Source organism: Cololabis saira, chromosome 23, assembly GCF_033807715.1.
Source record: "Cololabis saira isolate AMF1-May2022 chromosome 23, fColSai1.1, whole genome shotgun sequence".
NCBI lineage: Eukaryota > Metazoa > Chordata > Actinopteri > Beloniformes > Belonidae > Cololabis > Cololabis saira.
Window position 1 is genome coordinate 35,479,613 of NC_084609.1, and position 26,140 is coordinate 35,505,752.

The 26,140-nt window shown below is 46.5% G+C and overlaps 1 protein-coding gene across 1 annotated transcript in view; it reads left to right on the top strand.

Annotated features, from left to right (window-relative positions):
- cped1 (cadherin-like and PC-esterase domain containing 1) overlaps positions 1–26,140 on the top strand; it is a 40,602-nt gene that overhangs the window by 6,698 nt on the left and 7,764 nt on the right. Inside the window, exons 2-8 of the mRNA XM_061714638.1 lie at positions 1,216–1,320; positions 2,015–2,121; positions 2,202–2,251; positions 4,929–5,115; positions 7,489–7,657; positions 23,762–23,861; positions 23,943–24,079. Coding sequence (XP_061570622.1) covers positions 1,216–1,320; positions 2,015–2,121; positions 2,202–2,251; positions 4,929–5,115; positions 7,489–7,657; positions 23,762–23,861; positions 23,943–24,079 — 855 coding nt within the window. The remainder of the gene's footprint in view (positions 1–1,215; positions 1,321–2,014; positions 2,122–2,201; positions 2,252–4,928; positions 5,116–7,488; positions 7,658–23,761; positions 23,862–23,942; positions 24,080–26,140) is intronic.

Consider the following 26,140-nt stretch of genomic DNA (forward strand, 5'->3'; position numbering starts at 1 on the left):
GTATCCAACTCGTTCACAATAACTCGTGAATAACTCTGAATATCGTTCAGTTGTAACTAAAACAGAAAAATACATTTTAAATAATTCATCTTCCACGAATCCACCAATAAAAAGTGGAGTAAGTAGCGTCGTACTACGTCCTGTTCTCTGATTGGTTCATCGTTGCCAGCGATAGCAGACACCTGAAGTTAGTGTGAGGTTGGAACAACCTTGTATTCCAACATTTGATTTTAACTGGATAAACTGGGTTTACTCTAAAAATCTGACGTTGGTAACGATGACTAGATGTTGGATGATGGTTGATTGCAGTGCTACATAATTAGTTATCTAACGTTGTCTGACGTTGCAACCCGTCCAACCAAGAATCGTTTTTAACGTGTCTGAACGGTCCTACTTCAATCAAGCGGAGCGGCTTCGTAAGAACAGCATTCATACGTAAAGAGCCCTGGATAATAGGGCAAATGGCCTAATGGCTCAACAGCGCCCCCTAGAAAACTTCGTGCCTCAAGCCCCACAATACGGTTTGACGTACATGCACGAAAATCGGTACACAGCTTTATCATGTCGCAACTTAAAGAAAAAGTCTCTTGGCGCCATGGCCGAAACCGAACAGGAAGTCGGCCATTTTGAATTAATCGTGTCATTTTGGCGCAATTTATGCCATTTCTTCGGCCGTTAATACGGCCCGAACCGTAACGTGCACCCAGGTGTGTTATACATCAAAATGTGCGTCTCCATCCTGCGACGACGCGCATTACTTTTCTCAGTCAAAAGCGTTACCGTGGCGACGATAGACGCCAAAAAGCGTGCCCCCCTTCATCTGATTGGTCCATATTTGATAGTTCCTACTTTCTGTCATAACTTTTGAATGGTTTGACATAAAGAGTCGGGGGTGGTGTCATCGGACTCGGTTTTGAGTCCTTGTTGTTGCCACCCGCTGGCTGCAGATGTGCAGGTAGCCGGTGGTGCGGCACCCCCTGAGGCAACAGTCAGAACTCCTCCTCTATGCTGATTGTGTGTGTGTGTGTGTGTGTGTGTGTGTGTGTGTGTGTGTGTGTGTGTGTGTGTGTGTGTGTGTGTGTGTGTGTGTGTGTGTGTGTGTGTGTGTGTGTGTGTGTGTGTGTGTGTGTGTGTGTGTGTGTGTGTGTGTGTGTGTGTGTGTGTGTGTGTGTGTGTGTGTGTGTGTGTGTGTGTGTGTGTGGTTGGTGGTGGCAGGGCGGTGGCTGCAGGCGGACCGGCGGCGTCTGCTTGTCCAGGGACGACTTTCTTCTTCTGCTGCACTTCCACCAGCAGTTGAAGACGCCATCGGGGTTCCAGCTGGTAGGTTCCTGGGGGGGGGGGGGGACTAGTGATGCACCGAATGTTCGGTAACCGAAAAAACACTTTCGGTGTTCGGTGGAATAAGTGGGGAAAAAAACGAACATTAATAACGGCATGTTTAGATGAAGCAATCAAACAGTGAACAGCGTGGAGTGAGGGGCGTGCGGTGTTAAATGCAGCAAACATGTCAGCATGTCAGATCATTACTTGGATGTGGGAAAAAGCAGAGGACACGAGAAATGATCCAGGCTGAGTTGGATTTGGGAAAGTCACTGGTGATGGAGACGGTCACGGGACGCACAGCAGAGAAAAGGACCCGTACTACCGATGCGGTGGAGAACCCTCTCTGTCTGATACGACGAGATCCTCCAAGAAAATAACCCAGATTTTTACAATTATTATACAAGGCTTCAAATTGCGGAGATCATCCCCACCGCGACCCGATTAACTGGATTTGAACAGGAGAAAATGAAAAAGGATTATGAGAAAAAATACAGTAAGTAAGTAAGACAAATTGTGACTGGCGGGTATTTCATTGCACATTTATTTGATTTATGCAATGGTGAAAAAATTGGTAAAATAAATGAAAAACTGCGAAGAACCATTGTTCGGTATTATTCAGTATTCGGCCACAAATTTTCATTTCGGTGCATCGCGAGTCCAGACTGGTGTTGACCTTCGTCTCTCCCTGAAGCTGCACCCCGGTGTCTCCTCGTCCACCTCGTCCCCCCCGGATCCCACCCCCCTCTCCCGGCTCCTCCTCTCCGTCGCCCGCTACCACCGTCGGAGGACCAGCAGCAGGTGAGAACCGGACCACCAGGACCGTCTCCAGGTCCAGAAACCAGACCGCTCACGTGTCCCCCCACCCCTGTTCTCCTCAGGACTGACGACCCACTGACCAATCAGCAGGCAGCGTTCCCGCAGAACAAAGGTGAGGACCAACCCGAGGGGGCATGCTCTCTAGTGCCCTCTAGTGGCCTCTAGTGGTATTGGTATCAGTATGTATGTATATATATATATATATATATATATATATATATATATACATATACATATACAGTTGAGGACGATTTTATTAGCCCCCTTACAAAATAGTGCTTGTTTTCTAAGTGTTTTCCAAGTGATATTAACCAGAGCAAAATAAACTGAACACAGCTTTTTATAGACTTCACAGTTTTATTTTGGATGCTTACACTATTTTATATTCCACTCAGAAATGAAGATATTGTACAAAACACAAAAACTACCAGGGTCAAAATTATTATCCCCCACACCCTAATAGTCAATTGTGTATCCTTTTTGCTGTATTACTGCCTGCATACGTTTGTTGTAGTTTACAACAAGTCTCTCACACTTCATTTGAGGAATCCTGGCCCATTCTTCTTTGGCAAATCTTCCAGTTCCTCTAGATTTGATGGGTGCCTGGCATGGACATGTTTCTTTATGTCACCCCACAGATTTTCTATTGGATTTAAGTCAGGGCTTTGTGCAGGCCATTCAATGACATTCACTTTGGTCGTCTGGAGATAGTTCTTCACCAAGAGGGAGGTGTGTTTAGGATCCTTGTCATGTTGGAAGATGAAGTGACATCTCAGACCCAGTTTCACAGCTGACTGCCTAAGGTTCTCTTTCAAATTAGCCAAATATTTTTCTTTATTCATGATTCCATCCACCTTGACAAGATTTCCTGTTCCAGATGCACTGAAGCATCCCCACAGCATAATACTCCCACCACCGTGCTTCACTGTGGGGATGGTGTTCTCTGGGTTGAATGCCTGTCCTTTTTTTCTCCAAACGTAAGCAGTGTCCCTGTGGCCAAAGAGCTCTAGTTTAGTCTCGTTAGACCATAAGACACGCTTCCAGTATTAATAATCTTTCTCCAGGTTGTCTCGAGCATACTGAAGTCTGGCTTGAAGGTGCCTCTTCCTCAAAAGTGGGGTTTTTCTTGGTCTGCACCCTCGTAGGTCATTCCTGTGCAGAGCTCTAGTTATGGTCTTCTTCGAGACAATGATTCCTGATGTGGCCAAGTCATTTGCCAGCGCCTTGGAAGTTAATCTGGGGTCTCTAGACACGTCTCTCACCAGTTTCCTCTCCAGTCTCTCTGAAATCTTTCTCTTTCTACCTCTGCCAGGCTTGTTCTGCACTGTGTTGCTGTCTTTGGAGCGTTGAATGATGCCTCTCACTCCAGTCCTTGACACCTGGAAACGATTGGATATCTTCGTATATCCCTCCCCTGCTTTGTGGGCATCTATAATTCTTATTCTGAGGTCCACACTGATCTCCTTTGTTTTTGGCATGTTGCTTCCTCAACTGCCAGCTCCATAATGAGGCTTTTATACCATGTTTTGGCTTGAGTTAATTAACTTAACTGAATTGAGTGCAATCACCTGTTTGACCTGATTACCTTTATGCACATCACCTGTGAAGGTCAAGCACATCACTGCATAAAAGTGGCTTGTGTGATGACTTAATAAATGGTAATTTCTTAAAGGGGGCTAATAATAATGTCCCTGGTCATTTTAGCTTTTTCTTACATAATAATGTTTTGGTGCACAAATATAAATGTTTTGGCCCATATAATGACAAATTATATGTTCAGGAATGCTCTGTTAGAACCGCCTTGCTCTGCTAAAAAGGATCTTGCCAGAAACTTGAAAAAACGTAAAATTCCATAGGGGGGCTAATAATATCGTCCTCAACTGTATATACATATACATATATATGTATATATATTTACATATATATATATATATATATATATATATATATATATATATATATATATATATATATATATATATATATATATATATATATATATATATATATACATATTTACATATATATGTATATATATATATATATATATATATATATACATATACATATACATATATGTGTGTGTATATATATATATATATATATATATATGTATATACACCAATACCACTAGAGGCCGCTAGAGGTACATATATGTATCTCTATCTATCTCTATATATATATATATATGTAGATCTATACATATACATCTGTATATATATGTATATATATATATATATATATATACTGTATATATATATACATATACATACATACATACTGATACCGATATACATACCAATACCACTAGAGGCCGCTAGAGGTACATATATGTATCTCTATCTATCTCTATATATATATATATATATGTAGATCTATACATATACATCTGTATATATATATATATATATATATATATATATGTATATATATATATATATATATATACTGTATATATATATACATATACATACATACATACTGATACCGATATACATACCAATACCACTAGAGGCCACTAGAGATACATATATATATCTCTATCCATCTATCCATCTATATATCTATATATCTATCTATATATATATGTATGTATACTGCTGCCTGTCGTGTGACATGATGCTCAGGGTGGAAAGAGTCACATCACATTCGGCCGTGAAAATATGAAATGTTTCTGCTGGTGTTTTGCACCTGTTTGAGTCCCAGAACCAGCAGCACCTTTGCTTGGGTTTGTGATCTGATGGGGTTGCCATGGAAACGGGTCATGTGACTGTGCGTGTGTCCGTCAGGCGGCTGCTCGGACCCCCGGCTCCGTCAGATCTACACCCACCCCTCCCTGGTGCTGACCCCGCCCTTCAGCCCCGGGGTGAAGGAGTACCGCGCCGAGGTCGCCTTCGACATCGTCATGGTCCGGATCCGGCCGGAGCCCGTCAGCGCCGCCTGCCGGGTCCACCTGGACGAGCACCAGGGACCCAGGTGAGCTCGGAGCTGGGCCACGCTCAGTAGCTAGTCCAATAGGTGGTCCAGTAGCTAGTCCATAGGGGTGTAACGATACACTAATCTCACGATACGGTACGATACACGGTATTGAGGTCACGATAACGATACGATACGATATTATAGCAGTATTTTTTTAACAACCTTGAATGAGGAACATATGACTGGAAAAAATGGTCTTTATTTGAAAGACACAAAATACAAAACAATACTGTGCGTTTGCCCTATTGTTACAGTTTGTAATGCTTTATAACTGTTTAAGTTTTAAAGAGAAAGCCAGGCCAACCATTTTCCACAAACTGAACTAAAAGTAAATGTCAGGTTTGCATTATGCATCTTCAGTTTCATACAAGTAAAACATTTTTGCCACAAACTGAATAGTTTCTCTCATGTATGATTTGGCTTTTTTCTTTTCCATAAATTTAACAACTAAAATTAAATAAATAAATAAAAGTAAATAAATACATACAATTTTACATCACAAAAAAGATTGATTCATGCTCACCTTATAAATGTAAGAGGAGATTTATTTTTGTTACGAAGGTTGTTTTGGTAATTCAGGGTTCATTATTTTATAAATATATTCTTTATATTCTGTAAATCAGGGACTATAATGACACTAGTCAGTTTATCTGTAGTGATTAGTCCGTTTTAGATTGGGCGGAGTGATACGCCACAGTACGGCACTAGGTGCTGTTGTTGATGTTCTAAAATCCTACACTGTTGAGGGACATTAAAGTACACTGAAACTCAGCAGAAGTTGTCCCCGTGTTTATCCTACTCACGACCCCAAAAAGGTTTAATTTAATAAGGTAAGGCTTAACTCTACACCAGACTTAAAAGTTCAGAGCTCAAAACCCCCAAGAGTCCCGTGATCGGGACCAAAACGGTACTAGTTTCTTCTGAGCGTAGTAAGATTTTGGTCCGCGGGTCGAGGCGCGGCCGTTACTAGTCAACACAATAGATTAATATTAATAACCCAATATCGCGATACACTTTGTCACCTCCACGACACGTATCGTGACGTTTTTGTATCGCGAAATTTCGTGGCACGATATATTGTTACACCCCTAGTAGTCCAGTAACTAGTCCAGTAGGTGGTCCAGTAACTAGTCCAGTAGCTAGTCCAGTAGCTAGTCCAGTAGCTAGTCCAGTAGGTAGTCCAGTAGGTGGTCCAGTAGCTAGTCCAGTATGTGGTCCAGTAGCTAGTCCAGTAGCTAGTCCAGTAGCTAGTCCAGTAGGTAGTCCAGTAGCTAGTCCAGTATGTGGTCCAGTAGCTAGTCCAGTAGGTAGTCCAGTAGGTAGTCCAGTAACTAGTCCAGTAGCTAGTCCAGTAGTTAGTCCAGTAGCTAGTCCAGTAGGTGGTCGAGTAGCTGGTCCAGTAACTAGTCCAGTAGGTGGTCCAGTAGCTGGTCCAGTAGGTGGTGCAGTAGGTAGTCCAGTAGGTAGTCCAGTAGGTAGTCCAGTAGGTAGTCCAGTAACTAGTCCAGTAGCTAGTCCAGTAGTTAGTCCAGTAGCTAGTCCAGTAGATGGTCCAGTAGGTAGTCCAGTAGGTAGTCCAGTAGGTAGTCCTGTAGCTGGTCCTGTAGCTGGTCCAGTAGGTAGCCCAGTAGCTAGTCCAGTAGGTGGTCCAGTAGGTAGTCCAGTAGCTAGTCCAGTAGGTAGTCCAGTAGCTGGTCCAGTAGCTAGTCCAGTAGCTGGTCCAGTAGCTAGTCCAGTAGGTACTCCAGTAGGTAGTCCAGTAGCTAGTCCAGTAGCTAGCCCAGTAGCTAGTCCAGTAGGTGGTCCAGTAGGTGGTCCAGTAGGTGGTCCAGTAGCTAGTCCAGTAGGTGGTCCAGTAGGTAGTCCAGTAGGTAGTCCAGTAGGTGGTCCAGTAGCTGGTCCAGTAGCTAGTCCAGTAGCTGGTCCAGTAGCTAGTCCAGTAGGTAGTCCAGTAGCTGGTCCAGTAGCTAGTCCAGTAGCTAGTCCAGTAGCTGGTCCAGTAAGTGGTTTAGTAGCTAGTCCAGTCCAGTAGCTAGTCCAGTAGCTGGTCCAGTAGCTGGTCCAGTAGCTAGTCCAGTAGCTGGTCCAGTAGCTAGTCCAGTAGGTGGTCCAGTAGGTAGTCCAGTAGGTGGTCCAGTAGCTGGTCCAGTAGCTAGTCCAGTAGCTAGTCCAGTAGCTAGTCCAGTGGCTGGTCCAGTAGCTAGTCCAGTAGGTAGTCCAGTAGGTGGTCCAGTAGCTAGTCCAGTAGGTAGTCCAGTAGCTAGTTCAGTAGGTAGTCCAGTAGGTGGTCTAGTAGCTAGTCCAGTAGCTAGTCCAGTAGGTGGTCCAACCCCCGACGCCAGAGCCCCTGCTAACGTGTCGTCTCCGCAGGATGGCGAACTACCCGGTCGGCCTCGGCAACAGCCGGATCAGCATCCTGGTGACGGACGCCAGCGAGCCGGCGCCGGTCGTCATGACGATCTACACCGTCCACGTGTTCCGCGAGAGCCGGCCCAGCCTGCCCATGTTCGGGGAGCACGTGACCTGCAGCTTCGTGCAGGTAGGTGACATCACCGGCTCGGGGGGGAGTGGGCCGCAAAATCAACGCCGATCTCTGGTTCCGTTTAACTGTCAGACCTTGGTTTACCCACAAGCCCCGGTGGGATGACCTGGAAACCGTCACGTTCCCGCGTTTGAGGCTTCAGGGTAGAAAACATCATCTGGCTGCCATTTGAGATGCTCCCCGTTTAATTCTCCTCACGACCCGCCGGGCCCCCCCGACCGCCAAGCCCCCGCAGAACCGGCAGAGACGTGAGTCTGCATTTAGAGGAACAGCTCCCACATCAGCCGACCGCGGCCCCTCGAGAACTGCAGCAGGAAGTGGTTTTCTGTGGCCCCCGAGACCAGTTCTGGTCCGATCTGGAGCCGTTTGAACGAGACTGAACCGGGGGAGACAAATGTTAGGAAACAACCTACTGGACCACATAATGGACCACATACTGGACCACCTACTGGACTATCTATTGGACTAGCTACTGGACTAGCTACTGGACTAGCTACTGGACCACCTACTGGACTAACTACTGGACTAGCTACTGGACTATCTACTGGACTAACTACTGGACTAGCTACTGGACCACCTACTGGACTAGCTACTGGACTAGCTACTGGACTAGCTACTGGACCACCTACTGGACTAGCTACTGGACTAGCTACTGGACTAGCTACTGGACTAGCTACTGGACCACCTACTGGACTAGCTACTGGACTAGCTAGTGGACCACCTACTGGACCACCTACTGGACTAGCTACTGGACCACCTACTGGACTAGCTACTGGACCACCTACTGGACTAGCTACTGGACTAGCTACTGGACTAGCTACTGGACCACCTACTGGACCACCTACTGGACTAGCTACTGGACCACCTACTGGACTACCTACTGGACCACCTACTGGACTACCTACTGGACCACCTACTGGACTACCTACTGGACCACCTACTGGACTAGCTACTGGACTAGCTACTGGACCACCTACTGGACTAGCTACTGGACTAACTACTGGCTACTGGACTAGCTACTGGACCACCTACTGGACTAGCTACTGGACAAGCTACTGGACCACCTACTGGACTAACTACTGGACTAACTACTGGACCACCTACTGGACTAGCTACTGGACCACCTACTGGACTAGCTACTGGACCACCTACTGGACTAACTACTGGACTAGCTACTGGACTAGCTACTGGACCACCTACTGGACTAGCTACTGGACTAGCTACTGGACCACCTACTGGACTAGCTACTGGACCACCTACTGGACTAGCTACTGGACTAACTACTGGACTAACTACTGGCTACTGGACTACCTACTGGACTACCTACTGGACTACCTACTGGACCACCTACTGTACCACCTACTGGACTACCTACTGGACTACCTACTGGACTAGCTACTGTACCACCTACTGGACTAGCTACTGTACCACCTACTGGACTACCTACTGGACCACCTACTGGACTAGCTACTGGACTACCTACTGGACTACCTACTGGACTACCTACTGGACTAGTTACTGGACCACCTACTGGACTAGCTACTGGACCACCTACTGGACTAGCTACTGGACCACCTACTGGACTAGCTACTGGACTACCTACTGGACCACCTACTGGACTAGCTACTGGACCACCTACTGGACTAGCTACTGGACTAGCTACTGGACTACCTACTGGACTACCTACTGGACTACCTACTGGACTAACTACTGGACTAGCTACTGGACCACCTACTGGACCACCTACTGGACCACCTACTGGACTAGCTACTGGACTAGCTACTGGACCACCTACTGGACCACCTACTGGACTAACTACTGGACTAGCTACTGGACTAGCTACTGGACTACCTACTGGACTACCTACTGGACTAACTACTGGACTAGCTACTGGACCACCTACTGGACCACCTACTGGACTAGTTACTGGACTAGCTACTGGACTAGCTACTGGACCACCTACTGGACCACCTACTGGACTAGCTACTGGACTAGCTACTGGACTAGCTACTGGACTAACTACTGGACCACCTACTGGACTAGCTACTGGACTAGCTACTGGACTAGCTACTGGACCAACTACTGGACCACCTACTGGACTACCTACTGGACTAGCTACTGGACCACCTACTGGACCACCTACTGGACTAGCTACTGGACTAGCTACTGGACTAGCTACTGGACCAACTACTGGACTAGCTACTGGACTACCTACTGGACTAACTACTGGACTACCTACTGGACTAGCTACTGGACCAACTACTGGACCACCTACTGGACTAGCTACTGGACTACCTACTGGACTAGCTATTGGACCAACTACTGGACCACCTACTGGACTAGCTACTGGACCACCTACTGGACCACCTACTGGACTAGCTACTGGACTAGCTACTGGACTAGCTACTGGACCACCTACTGGACTAGCTACTGGACCAGCTACTGGACTAGCTACTGGACCACCTACTGGACTAGCTACTGGACTACCTACTGGACCACCTACTGGACCACCTACTGGACTAGCTACTGGACTAGCTACTGGACTACCTACTGGACTACCTACTGGACTAACTACTGGACTAGCTACTGGACCACCTACTGGACTAGCTACTGGACTAGCTACTGGACTAGCTACTGGACCACCTACTGGACCAACTACTGGACTACCTACTGGACTACCTACTGGACTAACTACTGGACTAGCTACTGGACCACCTACTGGACCACCTACTGGACCACCTACTGGACTAGTTACTGGACTAGCTACTGGACTACCTACTGGACTACCTACTGGACTAGCTACTGGACCAACTACTGGACCACCTACTGGACTACCTACTGGACTAGCTACTGGACTACCTACTGGACTAGCTACTGGACCAACTACTGGACCACCTACTGGACTACCTACTGGACTAGCTACTGGACTAGCTACTGGACCACCTACTGGACTAGCTACTGGACTAGTTACTGGACTAGCTACTGGACCACCTACTGGACCACCTACTGGACCACCTACTGGAATACCTACTGGACTAGCTACTGGACTACCTACTGGACTAGCTACTGGACCAACTACTGGACCACCTACTGGACTACCTACTGGACTAGCTACTGGACCACCTACTGGACTAGCTACTGGACCACCTACTGGACTAGCTACTGGACTAGTTACTGGACCACCTACTGGACTAGCTACTCGACTAGCTACTGGACCACCTACTCGACTACCTACTGGACTAGCTACTGGACCAACTACTGGACCACCTACTGGACTACCTACTGGACTAGCTACTGGACTAGTTACTGGACTAGCTACTGGACCACCTACTGGACTAGCTACTCGACTAGCTACTGGACCACCTACTGGACTAGCCAGAAATCTTGCGTGTTTATAGGTGACCAAATACTTATTTTACCGAGGAATTTACCAATTAATTCAGTAAAAATTCTACAATGTGATTTCCTGGATTCTTTCCCCCCATTCTGTCTCTCATAGTTGAAGTGAACTATGATGGAAATTACAGGCGTCTCTCATCTTTTTAAGTGGCAAACTTGCACCATTGGTGTCTGACTAAATACTTTTTTAGCTCCACTGCAGGGCCGCCGCAAGGGGTGTGCGAACGGTGCGACCGCACGGGGCCTCGCGCCCCAAGGGGCCTCGCGCTATGGGCCGTTTTTTGTTTTTTTTTTCAAATTTTTTTTTCTTTTCGTTTTTTTTTTTTTTTTTTCCTTATAAATATCAACAGTCACGTTCCATTACAGACCTAAATGTGTACTAGTCTGTGCATATCAATAAATATATGTGCAATGATGCGCGTGTCTGTATTTCAATACAACTGATCAGACCAAGCGCAGACACAAGCTGCTCTGATCCAGACGGTGGAGTTGGAACAAACTGTCACACGGGGCGAGAGAACGAGACAGATTCAGGAAATTTCCATCAGGGGATGAAAAAAGAAAAAAACTAAAGAAAATGGAAGAGTTTAATGCCTCTCTGAAAGGCTCGTTTGATAAATTTGTTACAAAAATCCCCGATCCGACCGGGTCTCAAGCAGCCGTGGGGCCCCGTGTCGAGGCAAGAGATGATGATGAGGCCGGGGAAGGTATCCAGTATTTTGCTAATTGGAGAGTTAAAATTGCGCATATAGACACCCGATCCGACCAGAAAAACCAAAAAATTTTGCGCGCGCGCTCGCTACGCTCACGCGCGAGGCCCCCCCCCGACCATTCCGCACAGGGCCTCGCAAATCTCCCAGACGGCTCTGCTCCACTGTATCTGGAGGAGGAAAAGGACCAAACGTACGACTGAAACTCTTCAGGACGTGGGACCAACGGACCAGGAACTTTACGACTTTCACTGATGAAAGGAAACCTTGAAAACGAGCAGTAAACGGGCAGTAATCAGTCCCAGAGATGCCGTCTGCTTCTCCGTCTGCTGTCGGCCTTGTCGGGGGGGGATTGTGGGTAATCAGATCGGGTTTCCTGACGGGGTCTGGGGGGCCCCGGGTCGGTCCTGGGTCGGTCTGGGGAACAGAGACCCCCTTGACGGTTGTTTTGAAGTGAGGGTGAATGAGAGGACCAGAGTGCAGGTGCTGGACTCGGAGGTTTGACCTGCTGATGATGCGGCTGTGACATCCGGGTGCCACCAGCAGGGGGCAGTAGAAGTTGAAGTCCTGAACCTGGAGGGACACAGACGACCCAGAATGCACCACTGCAGGGTCATGTTACCAGCTGGTGGTCTGGTGGACTCTTCATCTCCTCCGTCAGGTGATGAAGACGAGGAGCTTCTCCTTCCTTTACTCCAGCAGAACCTCCTCCCTCCCAGAACCTCCAGGACCTCCAGAACCTCCGACCACGGAGGATGAAAACATCAAACTGATATTAAAAACATCAAACTGATATTAAAAACATCAAACTGATGTAAAAAACATCAAACTGATGATATAAACGTCAAACTGATGTTTTTATTTTTCGTTTTTACAACTTTGATGTTTTTTAAATCTTCAACAGACGAGCATCTGGTCCGAGTCGGACTGCCGGCACGGAACCAGCAGCGCCGCCTTTTTAGAGGACGTCCACGGACCACTAGAGTCCAGATCTAGAACTGCAGGTCCTCTACAGACCACCAGGGTCCAGATCCAGACCTGCAGGTCCTCTACAGACCACTAGGGTCCAGATCCAGACCTGCAGGTCCTCTACAGACCACTAGGGTCCAGATCCAGACCTGCAGGTCCTCTACAGACCACTAGGGTCCAGATCCAGACCTGCAGGTCCTCTACAGACCACTAGGGTCCAGATCCAGACCTGCAGGTCCTCTACAGACCACTAGGGTCCAGATCCAGACCTGCAGATCCTCTACAGACCACTAGGGGCCAGATCCAGGTCCTCTACGGCAGTGGTCCCCAACCTTTTCTGAACCGCGGACCGGTTTAATGTCTGACAATATTTTCACGGCCCAATCTAAAGGTGTAGCTGATAAAAACTAAATAAATGACAAGATCGGCATTAAAAACTGTGGTATTTTCTCTATAGTAATAATAATAATAATAATAATAATAATAATAATAATAAAACATCATTTTCGAAAAAATAAAATAAAATAATGGAAATTGTAAATTACCTTTAATATGTACGGAGCCCCTAAAGGGACACGGATTTTTTTTTAATATATAATGAGTTTTACGTGCGCGCGTGAAACCTTTAAGTGAGCACGTAAAGTTGTTTACGTGAGCACGTAAAACGTTTATGCACTCACTAAAAAGTTTCACGCGCTCTCGCAAAACTTATAAGTGAGCGCTTAAAAGTTGTTCTACGTGAGCGCGTAAAAACAATTACATGGGAGTTTTGCTGGAACAGGAGACCATCAAGTTGCTCCTGCTCTGTTTATAAATGGAAATGACTTTACAGGATTTAGCTGAGCTATATTTTAACCTGGGACTCCATTATAAGGACATTACTACTTTACTTGCAAGTAAACAACTTTACGTGCGCACGTAAAGGTTTCACGCGCGCGCGTAAAACTCATTATAAAAAAAAAGAATCCGTGTCCCTTTAGGGGCTCCGTAAATATGAGTATTTCTATAAATGTGTTTTTATGTTTGTTTTCTCATTAACCTTATTTAAAGCCAGGCTATTATTTTAGACCGATATTTAGTGCTTTTATTTTGAAGGCGTCTCGCCGAGACATTGTAAACATCCGGCGCTTCGGACTTTCAACGTAAAAGTTTAACGGCAGTAGAAAGTGTGTCTGCAAGACTAAACTAGTGTTAGGAATGTTAAAGTGGTGCCTTACTGACACAAAAAGCACCTGGCTGATAAGGATTTGTTTTATTTGCAAATTTTATGCCGTATATATGTCCATCTTGAGTTTGGTTGCCATGGTTACTGTCTTGTATTATGGTTAATCGTAGCTGTTATTACCGAGCGAGCGAGCAGCTGTGTCGGTCTGTATTTAAGTTAAATGAAACTTACAGGACTGTCTCAGAAAATTAGAATATTGTGATAAAGTCCTTTATTTTCTGTAAAGCAAAATGTCATACATTCTGGATTCATTACAAATCAACTGGAATATTGCAAGCCTTTTATTATTTTAATATTGCTGATCATGGCTTACAGCTTAAGAAAGCTCAAATATCCTATCTCAAAACATTAGAATATTCTGGGAATTTTAATCTTAAACTGTAAGCCATAATCAGCAATGTTAAAATAATAAAAGGCTTGTAATATTTCAGTTGATTTGTAATGAATCCAGAATGTATGACATTTTTGTTTTTTTTATTGCATTACAGAAAATAAAGAACTTTATCACAATATTCAAATTTTCTGAGACAGTCCTGTATATGAATGTAGAAAGACTGACAGATTGACTTACAGACTTACAGATGCTACAGAAATAATTTTTTATTTCTTTGCGGGGCCCGGGGGTTGGAGATTTTGAGGCGGTCCAGGCTGGTGTACCAGGCCTGGCCTCGGCTGGTAACTGAGATGTCTGGGTTCTGTTTCAGCTCAAGAACCGGGTCGTGAACCTCGGGAACATTCTGCTGTTTGTGAAATAATGAGCTGGAATTACAGACTCAGCGGTTTCGGTCCAGACCCAGGAATCTGTCATCGGAGCCCAGCGTTGCGGGTGGGATCGGGCCTCCGGCGGAGCGGCCCGGCTGGGCCCGGCTGGACCAGCGGTTCTGGACCGGGCCGCCCACCGGGCCGCCTGCCAGCCCGACGTCTGCCTGCAGGATGTGAAGCTTCGGCGCGAAGCTGCTCCTCATTCCTGGCTGAGGGGAACAGAATGTCTTGGCAGCGGCTCGGTGACCTCTGACCCCCGGGAGAGTGAGAGTGTGCAGCGTCGCACCACGAACCGGGCCAGAACCGGGGTGGAAACCCGAGCTGCAGCCAGAACCGCGACCCGCTTCAGGCAGTTTCTCTGTTATATTTAATGAGAAGAAGAATCCTGCTGGTCCTCATCTGTTGTTCTGGGCTCACCGGGCCCACGTGGGACCAGCTGGGCCAGCGGGACCAGTGAGGCCCGGCGGGACTGGCCAGACCCGGTTATAACACGTCCCTGCAAATATGTGCAGGCAGGTCGACACAAGGGACAACGGAGCTGCTGGTTCTGAACTTCCAATGCAGCCTTTAAAGGGGACCTATTATGAAAAACAGGTTTTCTCTTGCTTTAACATATATAAAGTGGTTCAATTCAATTTTAATTCAATTTTATTTATATAGCGTCTAATACAACAGATGTTGTCTCTAGACGCTTTCCAGAGATCCCAAACATAAACATAAACCCCCGAGCAATTATTACACAAACAATGGCAGGTAAAAACTCCCATAGTGGGAGAAAAGCCTTAAGCCAAACAGTGGCAAGAAAAACTCCCCTTTAGGAGGGAAGAAACCTTGAGCAGGACCAGGCTCATAAGGGCGGACCCTCCTGCCGAAGGCCAGACTGGGGGAGTCGGGGACGTCAGCAGCACACAGCAGGTGACCAGAGGGGCGGGGCGGTGGGGGACCGGGACCGCAGGCCAGAACGCAGCTCCCGAGGCTCCGGCCTGCAAACATGCACAAAAGAGAAAAAAGGGGGGCCGGCACAAGAAACTACAGGAACAATGGACAAAAACGATAGCTATGAGATATTTATAATAAATAAAAATGGAAATGGAGAAGAAGGGTGAGAGGCACCGCCCAGCGGATCATGTCGGTGCCCCCCTGCAGCATAAGCCTATAGCAGCATATCTACCGCAAAGCTATATTTGAGACTAACTATTATAGTCTTGTTGTATAGCTGGAACTATGACTACTGACTCTAACACACTAGAGTTTACACTACCTAGAGATTTACCAACACCAGCTAGAGGTTTAGTTTAACACTAACTATAGGCTTTACTAAACAGAAAGGTTTTAAGTTTAGGTTTAAAGGTGGAGGTGGTGTCAGCCTCCTTAACCCAGATTGGAAGTTGGTTCCAAAGTAGTGGTACCTGATAGCAGAACGCCCGCCCTCCAAATCTACATTTAGATACTCTAGGAACTACGAGTAAACCTGCACTCTGAGAACTGAGAGCTCTGCCAGGAACATAAGGCACTATCAGGTCTTGTAAATACTGCGGAGCTAAGCCGTTTTGGGCTTTATATGCTAGTAATAAAATTTTTAATTGGATTTAAGTGGTCTCCCCTCAGCCTGCTAACTCAGAGAAGGAGGAAAGCAACTAAATTCTGCAGTGTCTGTACAGCCGCCCGGATGAGCCATCCAGTGTGATGTGGCTTCTACGAGCCGTTCAGATTCTGCTCTCGTCGTTACGTAACCAAAATGCGATTTACATAGGTTGGCCTCCGATGCGTGATACCACGCCCACAACTAACTCCGCCGGCCGGAGCTTCCGCCATTTTTTGGTAACGGTGTATCGCGTCATTCAGGCAGCCAATCAGCACAGTGCCTCATTATCATAGCCCCGCCCACTCAGAATACCACATAGAGAATGAGGTTAGAGAATGGAAAGATAAAGACATGGTTTAGAGCAGGGGTGTCGGACTCCAGTCCTCGAGGGCTGCATTCCTGCATGTTTCAGATGTTTCCCTGCTTCAGCACACCGTGATAAAAGGAGCTGTGACACCAACAGAGCTGTCCAGAGATGACAAGCTGGTGACAACCATTAATTTGAATCAGGTGTGTTGATGCAGGGAGACATCTAAAACATGCAGGATTGCGGCCCTCGAGGACTGGAGTCCGACACCCCTGGTTTAGAGGCTGAATTTCTAATTTATTTAGCAAAAATAATCAAAAGCTGATTTTTAAGACATTCAAGGCCTGTTTAAAATAGGTATTAGATGCCATAATAGGTCCCCTTTAAAGTCACGACCCGAGGGGACTGGCGGGACCAGATGTGGACTCCGAGAGACCACATCTGGATTTCTGAGCCATCGTAAAACGTGGACGATGGAAAACCTGGAAGTTCCTCAAACCGAGACTGTGTAAGAAGAACTGGACAACCCCCTGTGATGTCATCCACAGCCGGGACACGCCCACCTCGGTACCCGGGCCCTCTTCCTCCTCAACCTGACACAATCTGGTTCTGCATGCAGTACTGTGTTCTTAACCCTAGTGCTGTCTTCGGGTCAAGGAAGGAGGAAGAGAAGAAGGGGGGAAAGAAAGAAGGAAGGAAGAATGAAAAGAAGGAACAAAAGAAGGAAGGAAGGGAGAAAAGAAGGATGGAAGGAAGGAGGGGAGAAAAGAAGAAGGGAAGAAGGAAGGAGAGAGCAGGAAGATAGGAGGAAGGAAGGGAAAAAGGAAGGAAGGACGGAAGGAAGGAAGGAAGAAAGGAAGGAAAGAAGGGAGAAAACAAGGAAAGAAAGAAGGAGGGGAGAAAAGAGGAAGGGAAGAAGGAAGGAGAGAGCAGGAAGATAGAAGGAAGGAAGGAAGGAAGGAAGGAAGAAAGGAAGGAAGAAGGGAGAAAACAAGGAAAGAAGGAAGGAGGGGAGAAAAGAGGAAGGGAAGAAGGAAGGAGAGAGCAGGAAGATAGAAGGAAGGAAGGAAGGAAGAAAGGAAGGAAGAAGGGAGAAAACAAGGAAAGAAGGAAGGAGGGGAGAAAAGAGGAAGGGAAGAAGGAAGGAGAGAGCAGAAGGATAGAAGGAAGGAAGGGGAAAAGGAAGGAAGGAAGGAAGGAAGGAAGGAAGGAAGGAAGGAAGGAAGGAAGGAAGGAAGGAAGGAAGGAAGGAAGGAAGGAAGGAAGGAAGGAAGGAAGGAAGGAAGGAAGGAAGGAAGGAAGGAAAGAGGAAGGGAAGAAGGAAGGAAGGAAGGGAGGAAGGAAGGAAGGGAGAAAAGAGGGGGGGAAGAAGGAAGGAGAGAGCAGGAGGATAGAAGGAAGGAAGGAAGGAAGGAAGGAAGGAAGGAAGGAAGGAAGGAAGGAAGGAAGGAAGGAAGGAAGGAAGGAAGGAAGGAAGGAAGGAAGGAAGGAAGGAAGGAAGGAAGGAAGGAAGGAAGGAAAGAGGAAGGGAGAAAAGAGGAAGGAAGGAAGGAAGGAGAATTAGGTCATTTTGACCCAAAGACAGTACAAGGGTTAAAGGCTCCATATGTCGTCAGGGGTCCTCCCTGGTCTGGACCACACGGTCCCCCCTCCTGGGAACTATCTGGGATACTGGGAACTACAGGGCTGCATTGGGATCGGGTCCCGCGGGACCCAACGCAAATCTTGCGTGATCAGGCGGTTTGAATTTTGCTGCAGGCGGGAGCGGGCGGACAAAAAAAAACACTGCAGGATCGGGATGTAATCTAGCGACCAGATGGAAATCAATGACGTGGAAAAGAATCTCAAACAATGTCTTTACAAAACAAAGACAAAGCAAGGAAAGTCAGATATTTGGAGAAACTGCGTTTAGTGTCTGTGGGCGCATGTTGGAAGAGAGACGGGGGATTGGGACGCAGTCGGTCAGCAGCATTCTCTTCCTCCACAGCAATGTAATGGCCAAGCGATTCATTCGTTAAATTACAGTAATCTGTCCATCCATCCATTTGTTTATCGATCCATCCATTCATCCATCCATCAATCAATCAATCAATCAATCATCCATCCATCATCCATCCATCCATCCATCCATCCATCCATTCATTCATCATCCATCCATCTGTTTATCCATCCATCATCCATCCATCCATCATCCATCCATCCATCCATCATCCATCCATCCATCCATCCATCCATCCATCCATCCATCCATCCATCCATCATCCATCCATCCATCCATCCATCATCCATCCATCCATCCATCCATCCATCAATCATCCATCCATCCATCCATCCATCCATCCATCAATCATCCATCCATCCATCCATCATCCATCCATCCATCAATCATCCATCCATCAATCCATCTGTTTATCCATCCATCCATCCATCCATCCATCCATCCAAGTATCCATCCATCCATCCATCTGTTTATCCATCCATCCATTCATCCATCCATCCATCCATCCAAGTATCCATCCATCCATCCATCCATCTGTTTATCCATCCATCCATCCAAGTATCCATCCATCATCCATCTATCATCCATCCATCCATCCATCCATCCATCATCCATCCATCCATCCATCCATCCATCCATCCATCATCCATCCATCCATCCATCCATCCATCCATCCATCAATCATCCATCCATCAATCCATCTGTTTATCCATCCATCCAAGTATCCATCCATCCATCCATCCATCCATCCATCCATCCATCCATCCAAGTATCCATCCATCCATCCATCCATCCATCCATCCATCCAAGTATCCATCCATCCATCCATCCATCCATCCATCCATCCATCCATCCATCCAAGTATCCATCCATCCATCCATCCATCCATCTGTTTATCCATCCATCCAAGTATCCATCTGTTTATCCATCCATCCATCCATCCATCCATCCATCATCCATCCATCCATCCATCCATCTGTTTATCCATCCATCCATCCATCCATCCATCTATCTGTCCATCATCCATCCATCCATCCATTCATCCATTCATCCATCCATCCATCTATTTGTCCATCATCCATCCATCCATCCATCCATCCATCCATCCATCCATCCATCCATCCATCCATCCATCCATCCATCCATCCATCCATCCATCCATCCATCCATCCATCCATCCATCCATCCATCCATCACCAGTCCAGATTCCCCCTCAGGGAAACGTCTGGAAAACATCCTGACCAGATGGATTCCATCAGCTCCTCTGGATTTAAAGAAAATAAATAAATAAAGTATTTTTCATGAGAGAAACATTCCCAGTGTGGAACGACAGAATAAATTAAAGGAATATCAAATATGTGTCTTCGGAGCAGAGTCCACAGACTCCACAGACTCTCCAGAACAAGATCTATAAAAGTCCCCAGAACCGGATCAATAAAACCCCCAGAACCAGATCCCGTAGATCTGAACAACACGAAGCAGACGCTGGACAACGGAGTGGAGGTTTAATGGAGGTTTAATAGTTTCCACAGTGAAACTTCTGGTTCCCGTCTGCAGAAGTATTCACGTTTACGGCGACGCGGCGGCTGGAACGGAAGACAAAGAGACTCGAACAAAAGGTTCTGAGGGGGGAAGGTCGGCGTCGCCTTCAGGGTCTGCTGGAAACATCGGGGAAGGTCGGCGGTGCCTTCAGGGTCTGCTGGAAACGTTGGACAAACCTGCTGCATATGCAGCCGCGTGCTGGAGAGACGGAGGCTCCGACTCCAGCTCCGACTTCTTAAGCTCCAACTCCAGCTCCGACTTCTTAAGCTCCGACTTCTTCAGCTACAACTTCTTCAGCTCGTCCTTCGGCTACGACTTCAGCTCCAACTTCGGCTACGACTTCGGCTACGACTTCGGCTACGACTTCGGCTACGACTTCGGCTACAACTTCAGCTACGATTTCTTCAGGTCCGACTTCGGCTACGACTTCGGCTCCGACTTCGGCTACAACTTCTTCAGCTACAACTTCTTCAGCTCTGATTTCAGCTTCGACTTCTTCAGTTCCGACTTCAGCTCCGACTTTGGCTTCGACTTCAGCTACGACTTCTTCAGCTACAACTTCTTCAGCTCCGACTTCGGCTCCGACTTCTTCAGCTACAACTTCTTCAGCTCCGACTTCGGCTCCGACTTTGGCTCCAACTTCAGCTCCGACTCCAGCTCCGACTTGTCCGGTCCAAGTATCTGAGTCAGGTCCAGGTATCAACACATTCAAAGAAGTTGAAGGTAGAACTGAGCCCAGCACCAGGTTTCTGGCAGACCGGATATATGATGAAGTCATTCACCAACCGAGATTCAGATGGGAGGAGCCTGAAAACCCGTCGTCTTGGAAAACGTTCGTAAAAACTTTGTAAAACCTTTGTAAATATGCTGAAACGCAAATTTTAGTTTCAGTTAGTTGTGTTCAAGCAGGAACCTCGAGAAAGAACCCCGTTGGAGATAGAGACGCTTCTCGTTTCCAGCTCTTCTTCTTGTTTTCCTTCCTTAATTTCAGCTCCAGCTGTTGTTTTGTTATCCCGCAGCATGTTTGAGATTCATTTCCTCTGTTTTGCTCGGCTCGCGCCAGACTCTGCGTGTTTTCGTTTCACGAGCTGGTTTTGTTTTTCTGTCCATTCGGCTCGTCACGTTTCTGAACCTCTGGTTTCAAAGCTGCAGCTGCAGGTTAGTCCTCGTGTCCTGGTGTCCTGGAGTCTGAGGACAAAGCGCAGTGGCGGTGGACGTGGCAGCGGCCTGAAACGGCCGCTTGTTGGGGGATGAAAGCCGCGGCGGCGGGCGGCTGATCTCAGAGCCGCGTCCGGCCCGTCGGACTGTTGACTCTGAGCTCAGGTACGAACAAGAAAATCCCTGTTAAGTTTTCTTGTCGCACTTTGTTGCGAGGTGCGACGCCGGGCTGCAGAATGTGGCGCCGCCGCGACGAACCCTGCAGCGGCGGAGGAGGAAGGAGCAGAAGAAGAAGATGAAGTGCTTGTGAGGATGTGTGCGTGACGGCGGCGGCTCTGAAGTCGCGGCCAGACATGGCGGCGGCCGGGGGCCCCTGAGCCAAGTTTATCTGACCTCCGACCTCGGAGCAGAGGAGGACGATGGGAGCACACTCGCTCCGACTCTGAAGAAGAGGAGGATGAAAGACGAGCAGCTTCGATTAGAAAGTGAGAATTGGTCTTTGGAGGCTCCTCCGAGGCCATCAGTTGCTATGACGACCGCTTGTCCCCAGGAGAGCGTGCTCTAAATGTGCCGAGCGCTTTCGGTCTCCCCTCTAGCATCTCTCTGTCTCCATGGAAACGTGAAGAGAGAACTGGTGACATCACCAACGCGGTCATGAAGAGAGTTTCACGTCCGTCCAGTCTCGGAGGAGACGACTCCAACCGACCGCAACAATGAGCAGTGGTGTAGCTTCCCTCAGTCTCAACGAAGAGGTTACCTAGGTAACCTATACTACCTAGGTATAGGTTATCTAGGTTATAGATGACCTAGGTAACCTATACCTAGGTAACATACACCTACCTCTACCTAGGTAATCTAGGTTACCTAGGTATAGGTTACCTTTACCTAGGTTACTTAAATAACCTAGGTAACCTATACCTAGGAAACCTATACTTAGGTATCGGTAACCTAGATAACCTAGGTACAGGTAGGTGTATGTTACCTAGGTATAGGTTAGATAACCTAGGTAACCTACGTTACCTAAGTTATCTAGGTAACCGAGATTACCTAGGTACAGGTAATCTATACCTAGGTAATCTAGGTTACCTAGGTATAGATTACCTTTCCCTAGGTTACTTAAGTACCTCGGTAACCTATACCTAAGTAATCTATACCTAGGTAATCTAGGTTACCTAGGTATAGGTTACATAGATAATCTACCTATACCTACTTCAACCTAGGTAACCTATGTTACCTAGGTTATCTAGATAACCGAGATTACCTAGGTATAGGTAATCTATACCTTGGTAACCTAAAATTTCTTTTTTCCAGACAAAATTCCGACTTCTTACCTTCAAACTGACCTTTGAACTGACTTACCTCCCCTCTCCCTCAGAGTGTCACGTGATGGGAAGTGACAACGTCCTTATCAGCTGTTTTTACTATGAGGGCGTGGCCAACCTGTCAGGTTTGACAAGTCGGCCACGCCCCCCGGTGTCCTCCCGCCGCTCCAAGATACTGGTCCATGTGTGAGAGAGCATGTACGCTCCCTCATCCCTGTTCATTGTTTGTTGTCCTTGTTTCCTTATTTAAATAAATCCAGCGCTGGTGTCTTTTTTCTTCAGTGCGGATGACTCTGGCTTTGTCCCAGTTCATATGGTATGGATATGGTTTTCCCTTTTACAATGGTCTGTTATGGCTGACTTGTGGGTCTCTTGTAATGCCTTCTCTTTTATTGCTCTTGTTTGAATCTTTTCCGTCTCCTTCTCGCATTCCTTTTGATGTTCTTTTCTTCTTGTGTTGAAACTTCTTCTCGTTTCCCCGATTCCCCGGAATTTTGTCTGGAAAAAAGAAACTTTAGGATATCCATCTGAAAACATAATGAACACAATAGAAATATACCTAGGTAATCTAGGTTACCTGGGCAAACGTTACCTAGGTTACATATACGGTACCTAGGTAACGTTTGCCTAGGTACAGGTAATCTATACCTAGGTAACCTAGGTATAGATTACGTAGGTTATAGATAACATAGGTAACCTATACCTACCACTACCTAAGTTACCTAGGTATAGGTTACCTAGGTTACCTAGGTAACCTATACCTTGGTATAGATTACCTAGGTATAGGTAACCTATACCTAGGTTATCTACACCTAGGTTACCTAGGTATAGGTAATCTATATCTAGGTAACCTTTGCCTAGGTAATCTAGATATAGATTACCTAGGCAATAGTTACCTAGGTTATATATAACCCTGTACCTACCTTTACCTAGATAACCTAACTAAGGTAACGTAGGCTACCTAGGTTGTCTTGTTTCAAAACTGACACCAACCCTAAAGAAGGGAAGGTTACGGTTCCTCTCCGGCTGCGGTTCCTTAGATGTCTCCTCCTGGTTTAAGACCAAACATGTTGGTTACAGGAAGCAGATGTCAACTTCACGTACCTCTGTGCCCCCCCCCCAGGACTGTGGTCTGCTGGTCCAGCCGGGTCTCTCCTGTGGTCTCCAGCCTCACATCCCACCTCAGAGTCCGGTTCAGGCCTGCAGCTCTGGAGACGTTCCCGGTAAGTGGTACCCCCACTCCCGTGACTCACTTCCACCGTTTTCATGACAACGCATCACGCCGGTCTCTTACCTGGTCCCAGGTCGGTGGGTGGTTCCGTGTCTCAGCTGCTCAGACAACCGGACCTGTGACTGGAGGGAGGTGGCCTGGCACCCGGACGGCTGCTACCACCCCGTGGTGGACCCCGCCCTGCTGCAGGACTGCATGACGGACAGAAAGGTCAGCTGAGAGCCGGTCACGTGACCAGGACTAGCCGTACGGTCCGTGTACTTCACGGCCATCCGTTTTTTGTTTTGAAATGACAAAATAAAAATAGAGAAATAATCCAAAATAATCCGTTTCCCGTTTTTTGTTTTGATAATAAAAAATTTAAAACGGAAAACGGATCGTTATCAATCCGTGTATCATTCGTTCTTTCCATTTTCAATTGCCAATCAAAAACCAAAACATGAAAAATTACCCGTTATTCGTTATCCGATTTTATTGATGTGTTTGAAAATTGAAATTGGGAATTAAAATAGCGAGTGGAAAACTCTTTTCTCTATTTCCTATTCATTTCCAAGGATACTGAAAACAAGGATTGGACAAATGGGGGGATTGCACATGTGCAGTAATAAATGAAGAAAGTTGTTTCTGGTTCTTTTGTTGATCAGATTGAAAATAAACAGTTTTAGATTTTTTTAATGTTGAAACAGAAAATAAATCAAATATGAAACCTGGGAGTGAAACATGAGTTTAATCTGTAATCTGTCTTCACTCCCTCATAAAACTGCAGTGATGTTGTGACAGTCCGTTCAGCTGCAGCGTAAAAAGAAAGCAGCGTCCAATCAATAACATAATCTGAACTCTTACATACTGCCCCCCCCCCCGTTGGAAACTAATAGGAAATAGAGAAAAGAGTTTTCCACTCGCTATTTTAATTCCCAATTTCGATTTTCAAACACATCAATGAAATCTGATAACGAATAACGGATCATGGATAATGATCAGTTTTCTGTTTTCCGTTTTTTATTATCAAAACAAAAAATGGGAAACAGATTATTTTGTATTATTTCTCTATTTTTATTTAGTCATTTCAAAACAAAAAACGGATGGCCACGAAGTACACGGACCCCGTACCCCCCCCCCCTGGTGAGGGGTTCGAGTTAGGGCTGGGCGATATGGCCTTTTATTAATATCTCCATATTTTTAGGCCATGTCACGATACACAATATATATCTTGATATTTTGCCTTAGCCTTGAATTGACACTTTGATGCTACAATCACACCAGTATGATGATTCTATATGTCTACATTAAAACATTCTTGTTCATATTGCATTAATATATGCTCATTTTAAACTTTCCGGCAAAAAGGGGGAATAAGTCAAATTTACCAAAACTGTATTTATTAAACAGTTACTAAGCAGTGAGTGGCACAAACATAAAAAGTGTCATTTCAAAACAGAAAGAGCATGTTGCATCTCTCTGACTCCCCGTCTGAAGAACATCTGCTAAGAATCTTCTGGTCCCGGTTTTACCAGGATGACCTGCTCTGAGCAGGAGGGGCCTTTAGAGCAGCTTTATATTAAGACTAATTGTAGGTGTAGGGACTGCAATGTTTCATCCTCTCCTCCTTTACTTTGCATCACTTTCACTTCCTTTCAGAAATATGACGTCATATAATCTTGTTTGACTTTGTTTCGATGATAGTGGTTGGTTTCATGTGGCCACATTTAAGCAACACTAGGTGACGTTTCTCAGCTCTAGAAGAGAAAGGCTCGGCTGCGCGCTGACGCGTGTCGCACTGAGCAGATATTTGGAGCTGCATCAGCGCGGCGTGCGAGGAGTAAACATCCCCTCCCGTCTTTACTAAACCGTCCCAGTTTGCTTTGAAAAGAGTCCGTCGTGCGTAGCAACCGCGAGGATGAGCTCACGGTGCAAACAGGCCGAGTTTGGGAAAGTTAGGTGGAACTCAGCGCCGACACCAGCAGCTGGTCGTATGATGATGATGCACACACGAGACTGACGTACAGAGCCGTCTGGGAGATTTGCGAGGCCCTGTGCGGAATGGCTGGGAGGGGGCCCTCGCGCGTGAGCGAAATTTTGGGGTTTTTCGGGTCGGATCGGGTGTCTATGCGCAATTTTACCTCTCCAATTAGCAAAATACTGGATATCTTCCCCTGCCTCATCATCATCTCTTGCCTGGATGTGGGGCCCCACGGCTGCTTGAGACCCGGTCGGATCGGTGATTTTTGTAACAAATTTATCAAACAAGCCTTTCAGAGAGACATTAAACTC